This window comes from Lissotriton helveticus, chromosome 3_1 (assembly GCF_964261635.1).
Source record: "Lissotriton helveticus chromosome 3_1, aLisHel1.1, whole genome shotgun sequence".
Classification (NCBI taxonomy): Eukaryota; Metazoa; Chordata; class Amphibia; order Caudata; family Salamandridae; genus Lissotriton; species Lissotriton helveticus.
In genome coordinates, this window is record NC_136061.1 from 1055795233 (window position 1) to 1055820959 (window position 25727).

The following is a 25727-nucleotide window of genomic DNA, read 5'->3' on the forward strand; positions in this document are numbered from 1 at the left end:
ATCCAAACCCGTGAAGTTCTGGCATCGGATATGGTCCACTGAGGAACTGTATCACTATAGACAGGACCTTATCCATGTACTGAGGCTGAATGGCAGTAACAAAATCCCCTGGCTGGCTTTTATTAAATCAGAATTGTCCAGTTTGAACTTGCCAGACCTCTGGGATGATCCAGTTCAGGGTTGTCAAAGGATCACACGCAAAACTCTTGCCCAGCTGTACAAAAACAAAAATCTGGCTGACATGGACAATGCTCATAGTACCGGCACCCTGACGAGTCGTTTTATGGAGTCCAAAAATTCTTACCTCTTTGAACCTTTTATGGATTTTATTTTTCCTCTTTTGGCAAGGAAATTGTTCCTGCAATGGAGGTTTGGCACACTCCCCACCAAAGTATTTACCCACAAATGGCTCACTGGGGGTGACAAATTCTGTCCTTGTTGTAAAACCAAGAACGAAGATGATCTGCACATAATGTTTGTTTGCCACGCATACCAAAATCCCAGGAAGCGTTGGATTGCACCGCTGTGCCGAAACCTGGGTTTTCGGGAATACCTACAAGCATACAGGGTTATGAAAACCAATACCCTGGGACATATTGTCTTTGCGGTATCAAAATTCCTAATGGCAGCTTGGTTAATAAGGAAGAAAATGTCCCCCTGAACTGGTGCCACTGTGTTTCCTTACCTCATGCAGACCTTCTAGCCTTTTTATATGTAAATATTCTCTAATACATGCATTCCATTTTACTGTGTATTTATGTACTGTATTTTATTGCATCTTTTATGGCCCATGTGGCCGAAATAAAGAATTTTTGGAATTGGAATTTAAAAAAATATAAATTAATATCTATAAAAAGTTAATTAAAAGTAATTACCAATTTAATATAATATAATAATTAATCAATTAAATTACAATTAATTATTACTATTAGTTACCTATTCAAATTAATTTCAAATTAACAATTAATTAACTAACAATTAAAAATGAATTAACAATTAATTCAAATTAAATACAATTAAATACATTGAATTATTCAATTAATTATGAATAAATTACTTCCCACCCTATTCCCCTATAAACTCACAACCCGCTACAGTAATTAAATTAGTAAAATTAACATAATTAGCAATTAATCAATTAATTAAAATTAATTGCCAATTAAAATTTAATTAATTACCAAATATAAATTAATTACCAAATAATTAAAAATGAATACCAATATATAAATTTACATATTTAATTAATTATAATTAAATTACTTCCCACCATATTCCCCTATAAACCCACAACCCGCTACAGAATTAAATTACACAAAAATTAAAATAAAAAAAAAATCATTAATTAAATTGATTATAACATAAATACACACTTTTCACACATATAATAACATAAAAAACACTATATAAAAATTGATATTATTAAAAATTCGATCATTTTAATAACCTATATTATATACTTCGATATTTTAACTTTCTATGTTTTTAACATTCGATATTACATTACTTACCTTAAAAACGATATTTTTGATGTCTATATTCTGTCCATTCAATATTTTGTCCATTCTATATTTTAAACTCAATATTATGTCCATTCGATATTTTTTACTCGATATTTTGACTGTTTACCGTCTCAAAACCACCCATCATCACCTTTGTCTCACTTCACCTCATTCTTGCGTCAAGGTTACATCACCTTAACCTTCTCTAAACCTCACAACCTTTTTGTCAATGGCACCTCAAACTCATACTATTTTCTTTAATGCAGATTATTATCATTACGTTTAATTTCTTCCTATTTTCATTTAATGGTACTATAGACTTAACAGAAGGGCTGTCTGTGACAGTTGTGGGAGGAAGCAGCAGGACGAAGGGTGTGATTATGTTTAACCCCTTAGGGTCCTGTTTTCTATGCTGAATAAACATAAGGAATTATAGATGAGTAGAAGTCAGTAATCCAGTGAGGGGTTCCAAGTGATGCGGAATGGACAAGAACGACCCTCAAGTTTTTTGTGCTGGCAGTTTGAGCCCGTGGTACACTTGACATTATTGACAACCATCCATCTGCCGTTTTATAAAATCCCAAACATTCTACTCACCTGCTCAGATGAGGAATGCGGAGCTATTTCGGTCAAGGCGGAACCATACACAACATAGCCTCATCCACCCCAGTCCCCTTAAAATACCTGGCATCCTGTCACTCACTCTTTGAGCCTCATGTGAATACTTCCCTTCTGGTCCATTCCTAAAAACATACTTAGAATCCTTCCACCCTCCCTCCATCACCCTGAGGAAAACCCTCCCTCCCTAACATCATGCCACGCTCCCAGCATTCAAAGGGGGACGCTACCGCCCTGCCCCACTCGGTATAAAAACATACCTAGCATCCAACCGATACCCCTCTCCAGCCCTAACTCAAAGCTGCGCTCTCCGCACTCACTCAGAGAACGCTATTGTACTGCCAGCTTCTCTGTGAACGCTGCTTGTGTTTACCACCCAATATCCCTGGAAGTGAGGATCTGTGTAGAGCACAGCTTTACAAACTGTGTGGCGCGAAACATTACTGTGTCGCGCCCCAGCTGTTGGAGTGTCGCGGGATGAGATGACTTCTGCCGGCAATCGGCGGAGTGGGGCTGCAGGGGCTCTTAGAAGGGGTGAAACAACAACAAAGCCCCATTAACATGCACGAGGTCCTTAACGACCTGTGAATTGCTCGGGTGCGGCTGTGCACACACGACCGGGGGGGGGAATTGAATGGGGGCTAAAGCCCTGTGATGCCAATGGGGGGGGGAGATTCGGCCCCCACTTGGGTTGCACTTGCTACTTAGCATTTTTTTATTAGCATGAGCAGTATTTTAATGTCCCAGCCAATACATGGATTCATAAAATCACACAAAGCCAGTATTTGCCACATAAAACAGTAACTATATAAAGAAAGCTCTTTAAAAAGTGCTCTACAGCTGCCTTGGTGATTCCTGACTGATCATTAAATTAAACAAAAAAACAAAAAGGCCATGTGAAAATGAACACAGACGATTTTATATGAAGTTAAGTCCAGGTATCGTCTCCTCACCTTTGCAGAATCTTAAAAAAAAGAAACATATGTCTGGTATTTATCCGTGAGACAAGTGGCAGCCCTAGTAGTGGTGAGGGGACCTGCGACCATACATTCAGAGACTTTAGGTTAATTGGGAGCCCACCTCCTTTAAGGAGTTAGTAACTTTTTAATGGAATTGCAACTACGATTGTGCTCACAAACTATTGATAAACCTCGTTGCAATTGGCAGTATAGGTATGAGTCCGTAAACGCACAGTGCAATTAGAAACGGCTTTACTGATTCTCAAAAAGGGGTAAGTTGATGGCTAAAAGCCGTTCTGCAAAACAAACCCTTTGATTTTGTAGGTCGCAGAGTTGGCAAAGGCAAAATGGCTTTGTAAATCTGGCCCTTGTTTAGTTCCTTTGCAACAAAATGCGTAACGCTGATTTATTTGCTCGTTCTGCCATCTAGAGGGCAAGGGTCAACTAGCATCAAGGTCACAAAAATTCATATTTTGGGCTGGCTGGATGCCTGGCCTCTGGGGAAGCACTGCCTGCCCTGGCAGGCTGGAAACACTTGTATGCTGCTTTTGTAACCTGGGGGGCAATATTGCAGCACAGCTGCAAACCCGGCCCCCAGTAACAAACCGTCCCCGGTGTGTGTGTGTGGGGGGTGTGTGTTTGGTTGTGTGTGGGGGGGATGTGTGTGTGTGTGTGGGGTGTGTGTGTGTGTGTGTGGGGGTGTGTGTGTGTGGGGGGTGTGTGGGGGGTGTGGGGGGTTGTGTGTGTGGGTGTGTGTGTGGGGGGTGTGTGTGAGGGGTGTGGGGTGTGTGTGGGGTTGTGTGTGTGGGTGTGTGTGGGGTGGTGTGTCTGTGGGGTGGTGTGTGTTGGGTTGTGTGTGGGGTGTGTGGGGGGGTTGAGTGGGGTGTGTGTGTGGGGTGTGTGTGGGTGTGTGGGTGGGTGTGTGGGGGGTTGTGTGGTGTGTGTGTGTGGGGTGGTGTGTCTGTGGGGTGGTGTGTGTTGGGTTGTGTGTGGGGTGTGTGTGGGGGGTTGTGTGGGGTGGGTGTGGGGGTGTGTGGGGGGTGTGAGGGGGTCTGTGGTGTGTGTGTGGGGTGTGTGGTTGGGTGTGTGTGTGGGGTGTGTGTGGGGTTGTGTGTGGGGGGGTTTGTGGGGTGTGTGTGTGGGGTGGTGTGTCTGTGGGGGGTTGTGTGTGGGGTTGTGTGGGGGGGGTTGTGTGGGGTGTGTGTGGGTGGGGTGTGGTGGTGTGTGGGTGGGTGTGTGTGGGGTGTGTGGGGTTATGTGTGGGGGTTGTGTGGGGGGTGTGTGTGGGGTGGTGTGTCTGTGGGGGGTTGTGTGTGGGGTTGTGTGTGGGGTGTGTGTGGGGTGGGGTTATGTGTATGTGGGGCCCGAACCCACCATAGGTGGTTCGGGCTCGCTCGCTGTGCTTCCTCACGTTACCGTGTCCCTGATTTTATTTTCACAAAAAGGTGTGTCACCAACATGAAAAGTTTGGAAAGCTGTGGTGTAGAGACACGTGGCGGTTGACAGTCCAAGAGCAAAACCGTTTTCCTTCACCTTCTTCAGGCCTCTGGAGGCCAAAATCACCGCAACTTTGTTCACGGGGTTCGGGGCCAAGTGCCTCAAATCTATGACATCAGAGCAGTGGATAATCATTGTGAGGGGCTTCTTCCTATAGAAGTCGTGCACAACGTTTATGTGAATTATTTTTTCCGAAATGCCATGTGGGACCATAATAATCGTGGACACTACCCGGTGGTCGGAGGCCAATATATTACTGCGTTGTCCCAAATTCTAGAGCGACAACTGCACATATTTCAAGGACCAACATTTTAAAAGTGCCCTCAGGCTTGCTTTATGACGTACTCACCTTTTACGTTTTGAACTTTTAAGAGCAGTTTAAGTATTGCGCTACTGACTCGCCAGGAGAGGAAAGCGCAGCAGTTCTAAGGGTAAAATGTCTGTCATGCAATCTGAGTGTAAAGGCCTGCTGATGTTTAATCCACATTTTCATTTTAGGTTCAATGCTGGATATCATAAAGCACGTCGTGAACAAAGGAGAACACAAAAACGGGGTGCTCGACGAACCCTCAATCGCGACTATCCTGAAAGAGGTCCTGGAAGGGTTAGATTACCTGCACCGGAATGGACAGATTCACAGGTTTGTGTGTTACTGCAGGGTTTCCTTGGGGGACGGGTTTATAAACGGTCAGGGTGGTGTTGCTATTTATGGTCTGTGCTAATGTGCGGCGACACCCTATTTAGCACCATTTCACACATTTGCAAGTGGGTTGTTTTTCACAATTTGTTTTGTGTTCACGAGTGCAGCAGCAACAATCAATGTTCACATTTTACCATCAGAAACACGAATTTCTACTGTTATGAGATATTTCTCTAACACACACAAATAAACGGTACAACACGTTCAAATGGGTGAAACAGGGGCCGTGTGGCACATGATCACTGGGTGCAAAAAATAACACTACACAGGAGAGTTTATGTAATGCGGCGAATCTGAGCCTTAAAAACTGTAACAATGCGTATTGTGATGTTTGACGTAATTTCTGCTCATGTAGCTAATGAAGCAAAACCCAGATCACTGTTCATTCATTCGGAAAGTTTTTCTGAATATAAAAGCAGCGGTTGTCCAAATGCATTTGCTATGTGTGCCTTTAAAATACCTCATTATTTTGGATTAATATGAACCCTGATCATATAGCCTGTATGTCAAAGGTTTGAAACACACTTAGGGGTCGATTCCGATCCGGTAAAAAGCGCTCCGAATCGTCGTACGGAGCATTTTTTTCCGTACGAATCGTACCCGTAACCGTCTCCGTACGAACGACGTAGTACGATCCACACCCGATGCAGCTATCCGTACGAATCGTACCAGGGACCGTACGAATGAAATTCCCGTACGAATCGCCCTCGGAAGTCGCTGTACGCGACGTTCATACGTTTCGCGGCTGCTTTTTACGACCCGGCAAGAACGATCCGTGTTGTGTACGCTCCGTACGACCCTTTTTCTACGGTAGCTGGAAACTGTCGTACAGTCAGAGTTCGCCCCGAAACAGGTACGGAACGGCCCCCCCGGGTGTACGGCACGTACCCCCATGTACGCTGGGTGTACGGCACGTACCCCGCATGATCACAGGGGTACGTGGCGTACCCCTGCGATCATGGGGGTACGCGCCGTACGGTGTGTAGGTGATCGTGCGCTTCTCCGTACAAATCGACGTGTACCGTACGAATCGCGTCCCGGTCGGCCGATCGGGATCGGAATCGTCTGGTCGTACGGCGTACGTACAAGTCGTACGGAAACGGCTCCGGATACGATTCGTACGGACGGGGATTTTACCGGATCGGAATCGACCCCCTAGTTGGTAAAGCAGGAGCCCTGTTGTTGTTCCTCCATCTCACAAAGGGCCAGGCCCTGGTTATGACCTGCGCAGTGTATGGATGCAGAGGCTGCCTTAGGCATGTGCAAGCTGTGCACCTGCTCAGGGCCACCAAACCCCAGGGGCTCCACGCCAATATATATCCTTAATATAATAATCCTCTGAGGATGGATACATATTTGGGTGGCGGCCCCTGGCAGGGATTTGGCGACTTCCGGCTCTGTTCCACTTCCAAACACCCTGACCCCGGTACACCCCCTCTTCACTGGCCTCCGCGCCTGCTTTCCTCCTAGTTCCTGAGCACTGGGGGGCTCCGCCCCGCCCGGACTCCCACTTCCGGGGCCCCCTACCTACGCTCCCTGCCCAGGCCCGCCATGAGCCTAGAGCTGCCCCTGATGGATGCTGGAATTACTGGCCCAAGAATCACAGATTCCGACCCGGAACTGCACCCCCCCTGAACCATGAAACTAGAAGTTTTTATTTCCGGAATCACCATACAGACCTGGAATTGCCGGGTTAAAATCCACAAGGGCAGGCAGAGGGTAAAGGGAAGTGGAGGCTGTTGTGGGTCAGGTGTGGAGTGCAGGTGAGAATGCAGGGCAGGCTGTGGGCCGAAAGGGGGAGCGTTGCGCACTCCCTCGTCCTCTAGAAGGGGGTCAGGCAGATTTCAGGTTGCGCTTGTACCTGCACAAGCCTGCACAGGATTTTATGAGCCAGCTCATCAGGCAGGTACATTGGGGACCAGAGTTCTGGCTCTTGATAATGTTGATTGTAGGAACAGCGGGAAAGGCTGTGATCAGCCAAGAGGTACCCCCTAGATAGTCCGCCAGGTAGCCTACACTCAGCCTCTTGCAGCTGGAGATCACTGACTGACCACTGATGGAGGCACCACTGGTGAAGCTGGCTGTTAGTTATTGGCCAAGGGGCCACCACCTTTCATGCATTGGCTTGCCCAGTTTATTTGGGGTGAATGTATGGATGGAGATTATCCTTCGTGGTGCACCCATGGGGAACATGAACAATGATCTCCATTTGCAGAGAGTAGATGACTCCAGGAGTGACGCCGGCTTTAATATTTTGTTTCTCAGAAACAAACCCCCCCACTTACTTGATATGTTTTGGAGGAACTGAAAGTAATGCCCAGTAGGCCACCATAAAATGGCGACCCACCTGCCACTCATTTATCACGAAAGTACTCCAGCTGTACCATTGGCAACACTTTCACCAGAAATGGTCTGTCACAGCAGCTGATAACCCCAGTAGGGTTAGTGGAGCCAGGTCCACGACGGGTTCTGGAGCCTCTGTTCCGCTGGGTGTGGTCTAAATCTCCCTAGCATTTGACCTTCAGAGGCTGACGAAGTAGGAAGAATTGACTTGAAAAACCTCGTTGTAGCTTTATTAAATCTCAATACTGTTATAGCAAGCAATAAACATATTGGCAGCAATTTTCACAATATATGTTTTTTAAGCGTATTTAGCACTCAGCAGTGCAACATGTATATTTATGTTTAAAGTCACAGTCTTAACTTAAGCAATGAACGGAGATCAGTAAAATCCTATTTTAATTATTTTGATGGATACTGCAAACTGTGCATGCGAAATCCCTGAGTATATCATATAAATGGCCACAGGTGCTAGGCACATATCCTATTATAGCAGTAGGAAGGCAGGCCATTCAATGCAATTACATTTCTTAGCATAAAGTTTATGTTGACCCTTAAAGTAACTTTAGTATGGTCAAACATTAAGGTATGTAACCAGGTATAGCACATTCAGTAATGACATGATGTTAATACTTTCCACGGAATAACTGATTGAAATATGGTGAGTCACAAGTTCATATTTGCTACTTTTACTATGTGTATAATAATGTATGTATGTATGTATAGGCATTTATATAGCGCACTACTTACCCGTAGGGTCCCAAGGCGCTTCGACCGCTGCGAAACCCTTCCTGGCTTCCCTGAGAGATGGTCCCTTAATGGGTATCTCCAGGGTGAGACCAGGCATCCCCGGCGGTCTGGTGGGGCCGTTAGTGAAGATGAGGCAAGCTAATGCCCAGAGTTGCCGAGTAACTCTCTTTTCATGTAGTATTTAATACCCAACTTCTGCCGTCTGTATGCTTTGTAATTGGAAGATGTTACTATTACTCAGTTTAATGGCAGTGATTACATCCTCCTCTGATGGATGCGAACATGTGATTTTTTCGCTAGGATTCAAACTCGAGTCGTGCTGGGCACAGCAGATTCAAACAGCGAGGATTTCCCACATTGAACCTTCTCGCCTGCATATAGATTGTAATTGTAATTGCATTTATATAGCGCTTACTACCCCATACGAAGCTTCGACAGCCTTTTTCGGCGAGTAGCATGCTACTCCAGAATCCAAAAATGATTAGTGGTGTAACTACAGGGATATATGACATTATTTGAGCGGTGGATATGTTAGTATGTTATTTGGATTGAAAAGGATAGTGTAGGAATAGAAGAGGGAGGGGTTGCATTTATTTAGCGCTTTCTTCCCCATATGAGGTGTTGAAGCCAGAATGCTTTGGCATGCACATATAAATGAAGATACCGACTACAAATTAGCATATATGCAGGTGCAGTGCTCGCCGTCCAACTAAAACCTTTGAATTTGTATTACTTTACAATACACTTGAATGTAACACACCTAAAATAATGTTTGCTTAATAAAACCTCTGGTAACAATTAGTTAAATCGTTAATTATGTGCCATGCTGAAAAAAATCAATATGTTTAGACTGATTCATATGTTGGGTGAAATAAAATACTTTCAGGTTTATTTTTTGGACAAACAAACAAAATCAATTCAATGTATTGTTAGACTTAGGGTGATCTTCCTCGAAACCTTTTGTCTTCCCCCTTCCATTTTTGCTGATCTCTCTTTTGTTGGCCTTAGGACTCTGTGCACGTTATCACTGCTAACCAGTGCTAAAGTGCATGTGATCACTCCTTAAAACATGGTATGAATGAATTAATGAATAGATGATTGAATAAATGACTTTTATACAGCACTTAGATACATGTTGAGTGTCCCAGCACTAAGCATCAAGAACAGGTAAAGAGGTGGCAGCATCCCTAAAGTTTGAACAAATACGTTTTCAGCGCTTTTTGAAAGTTGCTTCTTTAGTGATTGATCTCAGATGGCCAGGCATCTGATTCCGTATTCTAGCTGCAATTACCATGACGGAGGAGCCCCCTCGCAATTGTTTTTTTAAAAGGAGACTGCTAACAAGCGTTATGAGAGCACAGCAACCTCCCTGGTCTGTACTCCTTGATCCTCTCATTCAAGTAGTAGGGACCATTGTTGTGGAGGGTTTGGTGGGTCAGTGTCAGGGTTTTAAACATTATGCACTTATGAACCGGGAGCCAGTGTAGTTTCTCTCAGAAGTGAGATACTGAAGAGTAGGTGGATGGCCATGTTCTGTACCTTTCGCAGATGCTGAACTAAGTAATCTGGTAGACCTGGGTACCGAATATTGACGTAGTCCAGCCAAAACAGGATCAGTTCCCTGGCCACTGGGACCTGAGATTAACGGGGAAGAAAGTTCAGGAATTTCCTGAGCATGCGCAGAATCCAAAAGCGTGATTTTACTACCTCTGATACCTGGGCACTAAGGGAGAGTTGTGAATCAAACACAACACCCAGATTTCTAGCCTCCGGCGTAGGAAGGGTGGAGGGGGGACATTGTTGGGTCAGGCTCTGGACCATCCTTGGAGAGGGTTCAACCCAAACAGTAAGATCTCTGTTTCTTTCTGGGTTGCCTTGTAATTTGTTGGCCCTGAGCCAGCCGAATAGTGCCTTCATGCAGTGTGAATGTTTCTTTTGCCCTTGCTGAGTTTCCCTCATATGTGCGCAGGAGTGGATATTGTCGGCATATGATATGACCCTAATGCCAAAGGATTCGACCAGAAATGCCAATGGGTCATATATATATGAGGGACCCCCCCCCATTTCAAAGATTTAACCCTGAAGTAAAAGGGCTTCATCCATACTACCTGCTCTCGATTCTCCAGAAAGTAGCTCAGCCAGCCCAAGGCTGATCCATTACCCCCAGTTGTTCCAAACTATATGCTGTGATCCACTGTGTCAAATGCTGCTGACAAGTTTAGCAGCACTAGAGCTACATTGAGTCTTGAATCAAGGCCGGTATTATTGGATTCAGAGACCTCTAATAGGGCCGTCTATGTGCTGTGTCATGCTCTGAATCTGGATTGGGACAGGCGTAACAGCTTATTTTCCGCCAGAATAGTAGTGAGCTGGCAGTTCACCACTTTTTTTAGATTCTTGGTGGGCGTTGGTGTTAGTGAGCCCAGTCTGACGTTTGCTAGCACTTTAGAGTCCGCGATTGTCTTTTTGATAAGGGGGAGGAGTCTGGTATGACACCTGAATGGAGCGAAACAGAGAATAGCTCCTGGTAATTGAGGGCAATATTATCTGCAATAGTCTTCAAGGTATGAGGTGGAAAAAGTTCATCAGGGGACCCTAATCCGCAATTAGCAAACCGCATCTTCACCGTCTCCATCTTGGATGGTAGGAAAAGCGCCAGCTTTGTTACTGCTGTAGACCCCGCTATGTCTCCCAGTCCTGGAGCATGAACCTGATTGTTAAGATCTCTCAGATTTGCCTGAATTTTGGAGATCTTATCTTCAAAGAAGCTACTAAGTCTGGAGCATAGGACCTGATTGGTGTCAAGAGGCGGGCCATAGTTTTTGGGTCCATTAATCTAGAGAAGATCTTAAAGATATCCTTCCCATTGCAGCGAGATTGGTTTGGTAACAATGGCTTATCCCCAGTTGTCACATTTATTTTACTTATAAGTCCCTAGTAAAGTTGTACTACATCTACCTAGGGCCTGTAAATTCAATGCTACAAGTGGGCCTGCAGCACGTATTGTGCCACCCACTTAAGTAGCCCTATCAACATGTCTCAGGCCTGCCATTTCAGCCTGTGTGTGCAGTTTTAAACTGCTTTTTCGACCTGACAAAATAAACCTTTTGCCAGGCCCAAACCTTCCTTTTTCATACATAGAAGTCACCCCTGGGGAAGGCTCTGGACAACCCACAGGGAAGGGTACAGTGTATTTACACAGTTGGACATTCACTTTTAAGCTTTACATGCCCTGGTAGTGAAAAACTCTTAGATTCGTTTTTCACTACTGCCAGGCCTACCTCTTCCATAGGATAACTTTGAAGTTACCTTATTACATTTAACAATCTGTAACTTCCAAATGGGTTAGGTAACCAGTCATGTTTGATATCTTTGGAATGGTAATACAAAATCCTGTCTCTTGATAAAGTTGGATTTTAAATTACAATTTTGAAAATGCCACTTTTAGAAAGTTGACATGTTCCTGTCTTAGTGCCAGTAGCCTGACTCAAGGTCACTTGACTGGGTGTAGCTGACAGTTGGGGTTTATGTATTCCTGCCAGACAGCCACATCATAGAGAGCTTAGGTGTGCCTGGATGGGCTATACCTAGCAGGATGGGAGAGCAGAGCCGGGCAGAGCCCTACTTACAGTTGAATAGGTTGTGTACTGTCTCCAAACAAAAGGCTGCATACCCTCTGTATTTAGCCTGGAGCAGGGCAGGGGAGGTAGGAAACAAGTGGACTTAAAAGGATAAAATCTATAATGTATTGGACCTCATACACCAACTCTTTAGTACACTTCTGTGACTGTGGCTACTCTGCCAGGAAAAAGGACTGCTGTGCTGCTGAATTTACTGCCCCTTTGATGGACTGCTGTCTGCTAGACTACTGCCTTGCTGGACTGCTGCCTTGCTGAGCTGACCTGCTGCTTGTCTGGGTGAGGAGGACTGGACCTGCCTCTGTTGAACCCAGGATCCCAGAATGACTCCAAGGTGTAGTTGACTGGCCTCCTGACTAGAGCCTTAGTGACACAAAGCTCCAGCAACCTTGAACCCAGCACCTGTACTCTGCCATCTGTGAGTCCTACCATGCCAAATGGTGCCACCCCAATCCTGGACCCTTGGAAGTGGACCTAAGGGTGCTCTGCCAGCTCATCTATGGATCCAGCAGAACCAATGCATCTCTTCTGCTGCGTGGTGCAATCCCGAGCAGAACAGACACATTGCCTCTGCTGCACATTTTCTCTCAGTGCAAGTACCCCACATCGATCGCCCAGCTTGAATCAGAATCGCTGACTGTTGCAAAGCTTTTCCAATGCAGGCCCTTGCATCACAAACCTCTCTGCAATGGCAGCCTCGACAACAACGCAGGTTAACACATTGCAGCCTCACAACTCACCAAAACTGAAGCATTGCCTCAACCGCCTGACGCATCATCGACTCCGGGCTTCGCATCGCAAGCACTTGTTGATGGGATCCTAGAAAACAATGCAGGAATTTGGATCGCAGATTCACAGCATCTCGGAACCAACACATTGCAGTGGCAGCACAATGCACCCTTAGCACAAGACCTTGCAACGTTCCGCAATCAGGATTTAAGATACTCTATTCAGTAGGCCTAACTTAGGCCCAGTAGCCAGCCCACGCTCCATCTCGGTCAACTTGAATGTTTGACTTTATCCCGGTCCGACGGGCCAGATGCCCACACTTGCCTCTTTGTGCTTTTTGGCACAATTTGTACTGAAATCTCTAAAATTGCATATCCCCAGTTCCACTGATTGGATTTTTGTTATTTTGGTCTTGTTATATTTATTAAAAAATTACTCAGTTTAAAAACAAATCTGATGTGGGATCCTTCTGTGAGGTGTTTACACAGTGTTACTGTTTGAAGTGTTGCACAAATACTTTACATATTGCCTCTGAGTTAATCTTGACTGCTCTGTGCCAAGCTATCTGAGAGTTGAACACAAGTTAAGTTGGGGTTTGCTAGTGACTTTCCCCTGACAAGGATTGTAGCTCCTGCTGGAGTTACACCCCTCTCAACCAGTAGCCCAGTTTCTTACATGTATGTTCTTTGCTCAAAAAGAATTGTCAATAGTGTAGTGATACGCTCGTAAACAGAAGTAGATTTAAAAAGGCTTTAATGACAACAGGTGCTGCGCAGTTTTATAGGGTCATACCTGAAATGCATTGGAGCACTTAACTACCTCCCTCACTGAAAGGAGTACAGGTAATGTTTGCATGCCAATAAAGTAACCTACATTTAAACATGTATAACTATGTAGAATCAATGCTAATTACCCCCATAAATCGAAAATGTGGCAGCCCATCAAAATGTATTTTAATTTGTAGGTATTGATAACAGAATTAAGAATACAAACCTAATATACTTACATTCTTTTTTTCTGCAACACAGGGATTTGAAAGCGGGTAATATTCTCTTAGGAGAAGATGGATCAGTACAAATAGCAGGTAATTGACCCTCAGCAATCTTACATAGAAAGTTATATATTTTCTCTTGAAAGTCGGTGAAGCATTTATACGTGACCACAATAATGTACAGAATTCTACATTTGATTGTTTATTTTGTCTGTGTTTGTCAAGCTAAAACATAGCCTTTCTTGGCAACTTAATTGCCACCTTTGTTTGGTACCTTTAAACTCATTAATGCTTTTTCTCTTTAACTGGAGGAAAGTGTCAAACTCCCAATCTAAGTTTCCACCTTGACCGTGTGTTACACATTTTCCTGTGCTGAGATGCTTTACAGGAAACCATCCTACTACTTGGGGAAGCACTTAAAAGTTGCATATGCCACGTTACCCACATTTTCGCTCTTGTAACACCTTTGTCATATAAATAAGTACTCAGCAAGACAGAAAAAGGAGGAGAATCTTTCAGGGCCCTGACTTCTTCCTGCAGACACCTCCTCTACCTTTTTTTTTTTGCAACTCCTCCTTAGAAGCATTTTGCAAGCTGTAATGGGTCCTGGGAAAAATATAAAGTCTAGAAATGTCTTGCCCTTTAATGAATTACAAAAACGTAGACCTCTGGTGTTGAGAGAATAGAGCAGTAGAAAAGACAAACAAGACCTTCATACTCAAAGCCAAAACATATCCCATTCTTTTGGCTAAACTTGACTGTTTTTAAGCTTGGAAATGTTGTACTGTGCAGCCCTGCTAAGTGGCACGCATCTCGTGTTGGGGTAACGCTTTTTCAGTAATGTCCCTTCAGTACAGCAATGTTTAATATCATCATGCAAATTAAGGACCCATTTAACAAGACTAGGATGGTATTGAACTGTGTTCTGAAGAGCTTTGCCAAGGCCTACACCCATTCCCTCTCTTTCTCTGTTACTGTTGGAGGTCTTTAGGCTAAAGCTTCACACAGCCCTCTTCAAAGGTTGCCACAGTGCTGTCTGGCCCCTCTCTCGCCTGTGGCATTGTAATTCACGATTTCAAAACAGATGGGCGCACACGCTCCTCCTGGGTTTCAGCTAAGTATGGGCGAATTTTGAGGATTTGCGGTCCGCAAATTCGCAAAAAAATCAGCAAGTTTGCGTGAAAATCCGCAAACTCGCGGATTTGCACAATGTGACCATGTGTGTCTGTAACTAACTTTGCCACCGCGCCGAAAGGCGCCGATGTCCCTCGAGTGAGCTGTCCATCATAGTCAGGAAAGGGCGGGAAGACGTTGCATACCCTAGTGTGTGTGGAGCGGGGCCTAACAGGTGGGGCTTCCATGCGAGTTCACATGCCTCTTGTAAGGGTCAGAGACCGATCAGAGCAGCAGATGAAAAGGAAGCAGCCTCCTGGTCACAGGAAGTACATGGGTATTGCGCTCGAGAAACTCGTGGATGCAAAGACCTCCATAAAGGATTACATCTAATTGTTGGCGGTAGATATAGGGAGGAAGCACACCTGCCTAGCCTAGACCGTGCTCACTGGTTATTTGGGCTGATTATAATGCGTGACTGAATTTGAGCTTCAACTCGGGCACCTGCTTTATTTATATCTGTAAGTGCTTCCTGTTGAGGTTTAATTTTTGTGACAGGAGCATCGTGCCAGAATAAATCTTGCCTGCATATTTATCCACGAAGATGCCACCGTGTTGTGCTATACCTCTACTCAACTGGAGTACTTTCTCTACTGGCTAATCAAGTGCTACCTCGTTGGGTAAATGTATTGTGCTTTTGCTACACTACAGCTGCGTAAAGGGCCAGAAGAGTTGTCTCCAGTGACCACGTGTGTCTGTAATTTTGCCACAGAGCCGAAAGGCGCTGAGGTCCCTCGAGTGAGCTGTCCACCATAGTGAGGAAAGGGCGAGAAGACGTTGCATACCCTAGTGTGTGTGGGGCGGGGCCAAATGGGTGGGGCTTCCATGCAAGTTCACATGCCTCTTGTAAGGGTCAGAGACCGATCAGAGCAGCAGATGAGAAGGAAGCAACCTCCTGGTCACAGGAAGTACATGGGGATTGCGCTCGAGAAACTCGTGGATGCAAAGACCTCCATCAAGGATTACATCTAATTGTAGGCGGTAGATATAGGGAGGAAGCACACCTGCCTAGCCTAGACCATGCTTACTAGTTGTTTGGGCTGATTAAAACGTTACTCTTTAACTTGGGCATGTGCAAAAAACAATTTGCAGATTTTTTGGCAATTTCGCGAGATTCGCGGATTGCAAAATTGCCGAAAATCTGCAAATACTGCGAACGGAACGGATTTTGTGCCCATACTTAGTTTCAGCACAGACATGAGAGAGGATTCTTGTCCTCCCCCCTTCTCCACTACAAACGACTGGCAAGTGGCCACCAGACTGCAAAAGGTGCTGCAGACCACTCTAGTAGATCTGGACTCCTCCAGCAGTTGAATCCTCTCGGTTGAGAGCAGCTGAGCAAGGCCTTCGCCTGTAGCTTGCCTGAACTGCCGGTGAGAGTCCATACTGAGAGCGTCACTGCTCGCCACCATAGGTAAACTGGCTTGTGAGAAAATATATTATGTATCACTACACTCTGTACGTTTTAAATAGTGAAGTGTTGCTTTTTAGTATCCTAAAACACTTTTATATTAACTTTTGAAGGTTACAGTTCTGCAAGATGTCACAAACTCTTTTCAGCCTGTTTAATCAGCTGGCACCAGGAACAAATAAGACTCACCCTGTTTTTTGGCAACAGTCAGTGTTCCCGAAGGTTTATCAGGTTCTCGTTGCCCTAGTTGAGGTTTCTGCGCTCTCAGCATCCCTCAGAGTCCAGCGGATGCAGTGTAGAGAGGTTGAGAGCATTTGCCGGGCCTGCAGCTTCTTATTTGGTCAGCTATCTGAGGGGAGTTGCTGCTGCTGGAATAGAACAAGCTGCCTTTGATGAAGTCTGTGGTGACAGCACAGGAGAGACAGCAGGTAATAGTGGGGGTTGCTAGTGTCACAGAGATATTTTATCTAACTTCCTGAGCCAGTAACCTGCCCCTTTAATAAAGTTCCACTGCCTGAGCTGAGCTCTGCATTGCCCTCACTGTCTGCAGTCTGTACAAAGTTGAGTTCAGCATCAGTGAGGCTAGCTCAGGGTCCATGCAATCAATCAATCAATCAGGGGTTTGTTAAAGCGCGACTACTCACCCGTAGGGTCTCAAGGCGCTAGGGGCGGGGGTGGGGGGGTGCAGGTTCCATTCCATCAAGGAGGGGGTCTGTCGAAGAGCCAGGTTTTGAGGTTTCTTGCGACAATGGGGAGCGATGTTGTCTGTCTGAGGTGGAGCGGAAGGGCGTTCCATGCTTTGGCCGCGAGGAAGGAGAAGGAGCGGCCTCCCGATCTGGTCTTTCTGGTGCGGGGGACCACAGCGTAGGAGAGCTGGGCTGATTGTAGGGTCCTTTGGGGTGCGTGGAATTTGAGTCGGCTGTTCAGGTATGCTGGTCCGGTGCCGTGGAGGGCCTTGTGTGCATGGGTGAGCATCTTAAAGGTGATTCTTGCCTCGACGGGGAGCCAGTGGAGTGTGCGTAGGTGCTGGGAGATGTGGCAGTGTTTTGGCAGGTTGAGGACCAGTCTGGCGGCGGCGTTCTGGATGTTCTCTAGCTTGCGGATGAGGTTTTGTTTATTCCGGCGTAGAGTGCGTTGCCGTAGTCGAGTCTGCTGGTGACCAGGGCGTGAGTGACTGTCTTTCGGTGTTCGAGGGGGATCCATTTGAAGGTCTTACGAAGGAGGCGGAGGGTGTGGAAGCAGGAAGATGAGACAGAGTTGATCTGGCGGTCCATTTTGAGCTCGGAGTCCAGGATGATTCCCAGGTTGCGTGCGTGGTCTGTGGGGGTTGGCGGGTTTCCGAGGGCAGTGGGCCACCAGGTGTCGCTCCAGGCGTCGGGGTTTGGGCCCATGATGAGTACTTCTGTTTTGTTGGTGTTTAGTTGTAGGCAGCTGTTTTTCATCCATTTGGCGACGGCTTCCATACCTTCTCGAAAGTTGCGTCTGGCGTGTTGGGCTCGTTGGATAGGGAGAGGATGAGCTGGGTGTCGTCTGCGTATGACACGATGTTGAGTCCGTAGGTTCTGACGATGGGGGCAAGTGGAGCCATGTAGAAGTTGAAGAGCGTCGGGCTGAGGGAGGAGCCCTGGGGGACTCCGCAGGTGATAGGTGTGGGGTCCGAGAGGAAAGGGGGGAGTCTGACCGGCAGCGTCCTGCCGGAGAGGAAGGAGCAGATCCAGTCGAGGGCCTTGTCCTGGATTCCTGCGTCATAGAGTCTGCATATTAGTGCGGTGGGAGACTGTGTCGAACGCCGCTGATAGGTCGAGGAGGATGAGGGCTACTGTTTCTCCTTTGTCCAGTAGGGTGCGGATGTCGTCTGTTGCGGCGAGGAGGGCGGTTTCCGTACTGTGTTTTTTTCTGAAGCCGGATTGGGAGCAGTTGAGGATGTTGTGTTCTTCAATGAATGTGGCGAGTTGGCTGTTGATGGCTTTCTCGATGACTTTCGCTGGGAACGGGAGCAGGGAGATGGGTCTGTAGTTTTTGAGGTCGGTGGGGTCCGCTGAGGGTTTCTTTAGGAGGGGGTTCACCTCGGCGTGTTTCCAGTCGTCGGGGTACGAGGCGGTCGCCAGGGAGCGGTTGATGGTGGGGCGGAGCATGGGTGCGATGGTGTCGGCGGCTCTGTTGAAGATGTGGTGGGGGCAGGTGTCCGTGGGGGCCCCTGAGTGGATTGACTTCATTGTCTTCAGTGTGTCTTCGGTGGTGAGGGCTGTCCAGTCATCAATCACTGGTTTCCGGGTGTCGGGGGTGGTTGGTGAGGGTTCGGTGTGTTGGTTGTCTTCGTCAAAGTTGTCGTAGATGCTATTGATTTTGTGGTGGAAAAAGGTGCTAAGTTTGTCGCAGAGGTCTTGTGAGGGAGGGATGTCGGTAGACTCGCTGGTGGGTTGGGCGAACTCCTTGATGATGCTGAAGAGTTCCTTGCTGTTGTGTGCGTGGGTGGAGATTCTGTCTTCAATCGCTTTTTTCCTCGTTTCTCTGATGAGTTGATGGTGGGCGTTGGTGGCGGCTCTGAACTTGTTGTGGGCTTCTGTGGATTTGGTGTTTCTCCACGCCTTTTCGAGGCAGCGGCATGTGCGCCTGGATTCTCGAAGTTCGGTGGTAAACCATCTGGCTTTCTTGGCACGGGTATTGTTGTTTTTCTTGAGGGGGGCTATGGTGTTGGTGCTGTCCGAGATCCATCTATGCAGGGTTTGGGCTGCGGTGTTGGGGTCGTCGTTTTCCGCGATGGTTGGGGTGGAGTTGTTGAGTGAGGAGGTGAGCTGGTCGTCGGTGATTTTGGTCCAGTTTCTTTGTGGAAGCAGGTGCTGGTGTCTGTGGATGGTGGGTGTTCTGAAGGTGAAGTGGAAGCAACGATGGTCGGTCCATGGGAGTCCGGTGGTGTGGCTGAAGGTGATGGAGTTTCCTGTTGTGAAGAGGGGGTCGAGGGTGTGTCCTGCTGAGTGCGTGGGCTCGGTCACGATCTGGCGGAGTCCAATGTTGTGGAGGTTGTCCAGGAGGCATGTGGTGTTGGGGTCCAGTTGATTGTCGAGGTGGAAGTTGAGGTCTCCCAGCAGGGTGTAGTTGGTGGATGCGATGGCCTGCGGGGAGATAATGTCCGTGATGGAGTTGGCGAAGGGTCAGCGGGGTCCAGGGGGTCGGTAGATGAGGGTTCCTCGGAGGGCGGCGGTGGGGCTGGCCAGTATCTTGAAGTGAAGGTGTTCCATCAGTTCTGTGGACTCGTCAGGGAGTGCGCTCAGGCGGAGGCTGGATTTGTGGACGATGGCGATTCCTCCTTCTGGGTGGGTGGGGCGGTCCTTCCTGGAGATCTTGTATCCTTGGGGGATGGCGATGGCGATGTCCGGTCCCGAGGTGGTGTTGGTCCAGGTTTCGGTGAGGAATGCTACGTCCGGGTTGGTGCTGTCGAGGAGGTCCCAGATTTCTGTGGCGTGTTTGTGGAGGGATCGGACGTTGAGGAGGATGCATTGCAGGGTCTTCGGTTCGGTTGTGTTCTTGTGGGCGGGTTGTGCTGGATCCGTGTTCTTGGTGGTGCTGCAGGTGTGCCGGCAGCGGTGACAGCTGAAGGGTCCATGGGTGTCGGCTGGTGATGCTAGCTTGCAGTTGTTATTGCAGCCTGGGTTGAGTGCGTGGAGAGCTGCTGGGTCGTAGCGTTGGCGGGGCGGAGGTCCAGGGTTCCTGGTGCTGGTCGCGGACGGGTCGCAGACGGGTGCAGACTTTGACGCGCCTTCGGTGCACCAGCGGCGCGCCCGCAGCCCGCGGCCGTCATTAAGTAGGGGTCGGGGAGGGCTGGACAGCTGGGAGGCGGGGAGGGGAGCTGGATTGGGCTGGTCGCGCTGGGGGGGAAGGGGCCGCGGGAGCAGCAGCGGTGGGGAAAGGTAAAGGGAGGAAAGAAGGGATAAAGAAAAAAGGGAAAATAAGCAGAAATAAGGCACAAAAGAGCAGAGATGCAGAAAAGAGCAGAAAGGTGAAAGATAGAAAGGGTAGAAAAACTAGTGAAAACGAGTGAAGGAGCATAGGGAGAGAAAGGGAAAATGGGCAGAAATAAGGCACAAAAGAGCAGAGATGCAGAAAGGTGCAGAAAGGTGAAAGATAGAAAGGGTAGAAAAACGAGTGAAGGAGCAGAGTGAGAGAAAGGAGACAGAGGTCCACTGGACCACCAGGGATGAGGCGCAAGGAAACCTGCGGGTGGAGGAGGGCCTCGATCACCAACACTCAAGAGTGCAGGGGCAGGGGCACCTCACTTAATGGTGGAGCTGCGAGGGTGGGAGAGCAGTTTCACTGACAATAAGTCAGTGGTCTTGCTGGGGCCTCTCTCACATCCTTGTGCCAGAGTGACATGAGCAATTGGCATGGACAGATGTTTTACTTCCATCCTAAACCACATGGTGCCTGGATGTTTGAAAAGTGCCTGCTTGTACTGCGGCTTGTGCTGCTGCTGCCTTTTTCCTGGGCCGCTGCACAAGCTGCAGTACAAAAGGCACATTTCAACTGCCGTGCTGGTGGTCCTATCCTAATTGGGCAGGTGGGACAAGTGACTCATTGCCGGGTGGACTCCTGCCAGCAACTATGGCAGGCAGACACTCATTCGACCGCCATCATGATGAGGGCCTTAGAATTGTGCTTAGGTGTTTTGGCGTGGAAGTGTCTAAAGTAATTTTCTCCTGCAGCTTTCAGAAGTACCAAAGATCATCAGGCTGAGAGAAATTTATACTTTTGCAATGATTCGGCCATTCTTACTGGGTGCAGCAACGCACGTTTTGTATTATGCTTGTTTAGACTTAGATGCATGTCCAGAAATCTTTTCAATTTTTCTGTAACTTTGAATTATCTGCAGAGATGAAATAACGCTTCTTGCATAGTTTTTCACATGTGTTTATGCCGCAGATAACAACTATTGCATGAATATGAGATATCTTTTCAGCCTGCACTGTACTGTGGTCAGAACTCCATATGTATTATGGATTTAAACTATTTCTCTATGTAGAAGGAAGGATCGTAGTTTCCAGACCTTCCAATATTATAAAGAAACAAACATTGCTTCTTTGAAAACAGTCATTCAAATTCAAGGGTGTAATTCTGCCACTTTCTCCTACACCAACCTGCATCAGCGATGTGGTCCAACTCTGATAATCTTCCACAGAATCCTGCATTATGCTTGAGTGTCAGAAGTTCTGGGGTTTATCATACAGTGTGCAATCCATTTCTAAGAGTTTCTTAATGAAAGAAACAACCATAGTTTTAGACTCAGCTCTATCATGTGCATGTTGTTAATGTTGTTATCTGGTAGGATTACTTAAAGGAAGATTAGCCGTGGCGAATGGAAGAGTAAAATTGTTACATTCAGTGTAACTGGTAAACTGCCTTTCAGGAATAATATAGAAAGTGTCCTGCTATCACCGCCACAGATTAAATCATGGCCAATGGGGTGGTATAGACAACAGTCTCTGGAATGTACTACTGTAGCTTATTGTCAAGTTTCTTGACCAGTGTTATCATTGGTATTCCTAAGGCTATGAAAAAGGCTGCCCTCAGTATCAAGAGGTAGAAGTATACAGCAGAAGTAGGTCATTAGGGGATCGCTACACTTTGTGTGCTGTTCATGCAGCCAAATTCCTCCCTGTCACGCAGCACCGAAGGAGACAGCAGACTCCAGTAGTTTGAGCCCAAGATAAGGGCTACTGTTGTCATATGATACTGACATCTGTTATGTTATGTTATATCTATTTAGTAAAGTGCAGAGAATCGCATGCAAAGGTGTATCTCGGCGCACAACCTCCACATCTGGTACTTTACTCTCTTTGTGCCAGTTAAGGCACTATCAGCCTGATTCATCAAGCCGAAATCGGCTCGCAAAGGACCAGATTCTGAGAATCTGGCCCTTTGCGAGCGCTATTTTTGCATTTGGGATTTATCATCCCAAATGCAAAAATCGGTAATAGCGATTTAGCTATTTAGCGAGGAATTACATTTAAGGAATCTCTATTTGAGATTCCTTAAATGCAATTCATCATCCATTTAAAAATTGCGAATTCGCAATTTCGGCCCGCTATTTACCGCGAGGTCAAACCTCGTGGTAAATAGCGAAAACTTAGAAAAATGCTTTTAAAAGCATTTTTCTAAGTTGCATGTTGCACACACACATGTCCTTTGGACAATTGTGTGCGCAACACCTGTTTCAATTTGCATTTAAGGGGTGCTACAGGGTGTCCTTTGGACACCCCTGGCACCCTTTAAATCGCTATCTTATTTGCGATTAGCTAATTGCTAATCGCAAATAAGGAATACTCCCCATTCATTCCTACGGGCCTTTTGGCCCATAGGAATGAATGGGGAGTTATTCCTTATTTGCGATTAGCAATTTGCTAATCGCAAATAAGGAATGTGTAGGAATCGCATTTCTTTATGCAATTCCTACATGAATCCCGTTTTGCAAGTCCTTAATAGCGACTCCTTATGAATCGCTATTAGGGGCTCGCAAAACGGGAGATTGATGAATCAGGCTGTATGTTCTCCTCACAGGTTGTTTCTCTCCCCTCAGAAATGGTGAAATTAAGGGAGAGAGATGGTCAGACGGCATATCTGATATCAGGATAAGGAGTCATTTTTCTTGTCATCGACCCCACTCCTAAATACTTCACTCTTAATGTCCTTTCATCTTTCAATAGATACAGTTCTACACTTGAGATGCACTCTCATTGGCAGCCGCGTCGGTGCAGGTACCATCGGTGGGGCGGTGGGGTCGTGTTAGGGTGGATTTCGGGGGACGATGGAGAGGGAAAATGAATTATTTATTTAATTTTCTCTCTGCATCGTCCCTCGGAATCCCCCTTTACTGGGCCCCACTGCTGTTACCTGCACGGACCGCGTCTTCTCATAGCCCACCACAACATTCTCACTTTGCTTGTAGAAAGCTATGTTCTCGAATTAACACTATTAGTGGCATAGATATGCTATTTGCTGAGGGAATAATGCAATGTTCACGATTTCCCTCCTCAGCAACAACTTTCTTTAAGCATGTTGCCTTAAATGATTTCCTAGTGAACTAACAAGAGCGTGCTGTACAAAGCCATTCTTCAGTCATGCTTCCTATAATTAACAATATCACATGGTTTTCGACTGCAAAATTGATTTTTGTCATGACCAAACCGCATTTTGCGATTCAGCAACTTATTTTAGAATTCCAAAATGGTTTTAGAAATTCATAAAGAAACACTGTTTGGAATGGGCGTGTTTAGGGCATCCCTTCCACATAGTGAGTTTTTAATCATGTTTCAATGTTTTGTGTGCGAAATCCGGTTGCAGAACTTATGAATTTACTGACATCTCAAAGGCGGTGGTAACCCATTCACAAAGGGGAAAGGGTCCCTTTGAGACTCGTTTCCGTTTGTAAATGTCAAAAACAGGTTTGTTGGTGATTAGGCAGTGATCCATGGACATCTCTCAAACAAGAAAAAACAAGCATTTGCAATGCAATAGGTCTCGCATTTACGTGAGTTTGAGCTATTGACATTGCAAATAACAATGCCTTTTATGTTTGTTTTTGTTTTTAAAACATAAATAAAAGGCATTGTCATTTACAATGGCAATAGCTTAAACTTGCGTAAATGCGAAACCTATTGCATTTCAAATGCTTGTTTTTTGGTGCAGTTCAATGCTTAAATTAAGTGCAGTTATTATTTAAGTGTTGAAGTGTGCCCCGTCGATTGTTAAGAATGCCACAGCACACGGAATATCCTATACCGTAGTGTGGGAATGTGTTGCGCCAAATTGGAGTGTTCCCATTTACGTAAAACACCATGGACTTGTTACAGTGGCACGGTTTCCAAGTGCGCAGTAATCACACTGGGAACTTGGGCCCAGAATCGGACCCGAGTCCTCAGCCAATCTGGTTCACAGGCCGTTATTTTGGTGCGTGTTTGTTTTGTTGTGTGCCTGGTAGGTTGGTTGAACCTTGAGGCATTTTGGAGTTCTGCCACAAATGACGGCTTGATTGAGCACAGTTAATTTGGGCAGTGCGAAGAGCACCTGTTATTTACAACGCAACGAACCAACTGTAGGCCTGTTATTTACATCACTAAGAAACAGCAACACGCCTGCTGTTTACAGCGCTACGGAACAACCGAAGCCTGCTATTTACAGCCCAATGAAACAGCACGACGCCGCCTATTCACAGCTTCATAAAATGGAAACCCACCTGTAACTGACAGCGCTACGAAGTGGCAAAGAATAATACAGGGCTACAAAATGTCGGCGTCTGTTATTTACAGCCAATGGCAGAACTCCTAAGTGCGTATAGTGTTACATAATCGCAATTAACTGCGTTCACGAGCGCCATATAAATGCACAAGGCTTTATTTTTATTGTGATATATGACAAAATCATGCATTTTTCAGTAAGAGATGACTGACTGTTGTTCAGTTGCTTTGAAAAGATCAAGGGGTCTCAGGAAAAAATGCCTCGTACAGGGTTCAGTTTGCCAGATAACTTTTACTATTATTTTTCTTAGAAGGACGATTTTGCCGTACATCAAAAATCATTTCCTAAAAAAAATGTTGCTGAGTCTGCATTTATGGAGTACAGTGAGGTATGCAAAAAAAAAAAAAAAAAACCTATCGTGGGGCGGGACTTCTGTTTTGTGAAGCCCGCGTCCACGGAGTGCCTGGCCAGAGAAAGAGCCCCGCGGAGGCTGCAGATGTCCGGAGTGGCGGTAAGTGGGCCTTAGTTGTAGGGGGGGTGGGGGGTGCGCTTCTGTGTATGTGTGTGGCGGGGCGGGGCGGGGGCCGGGGATCTCTGTATGTATGTGTGTGTGCGTGCGTGTGTGTGTAGGTGCGCTGGTGTGTGTGTGTGTGTCTCTGTGTGTGCTACTGTGGGGGCGGGGTGTCTCTGTATGTATGTGCATGTGTGCATGGGCGTTCGTGTGTGTGTGTGTGCGCCTGCGTGTGTGGTGTTGGATTGCGAGAGCATGTGAATGGCAGGCAGGGGATGTGCACAGCGCCGTGCGCGCCCTCGAGGGCAAATCGGAGACGGCAGAGGCTCGTGCTTGTACACCGTCTCACATTCCCCCAGACACGCCAGCAAAAGATCTTTCGCAGACAAAAGCATGCTTCGCATGCTTTTTAGGTCGGCTCGACCTAAAAACAGACACTTTTCTTTTTAAGGGCAGCTCTGTTTCCTTTAAGGAAAACTGGAGCATTAAAAAAGATGTTTTTAGATTATTTAAAATATGATAACAGGTGTGGTTGGTTGTATGCTCAACCCAGCAGGCCACCATCCTTTGATGGCATCCAATCATGGAGAATTGCCATTTGTGACCTACTTCATGAATATTAATGAGATAGGTCAGATTACAACAAACTATGATTCCAAATGTTGTGAACCTACCTATTAGT

At 46.4% G+C, this 25727-nt stretch overlaps 1 protein-coding gene across 1 annotated transcript in view; it reads left to right on the forward strand.

Annotated features, from left to right (window-relative positions):
• Positions 1 to 25727, forward strand: part of STK39 (serine/threonine kinase 39) — a 1578058-nt gene that overhangs the window by 510536 nt on the left and 1041795 nt on the right. Inside the window, exons 4-5 of the mRNA XM_078681624.1 lie at positions 5072 to 5213; positions 13759 to 13814. Coding sequence (XP_078537750.1) covers positions 5072 to 5213; positions 13759 to 13814 — 198 coding nt within the window. The remainder of the gene's footprint in view (positions 1 to 5071; positions 5214 to 13758; positions 13815 to 25727) is intronic.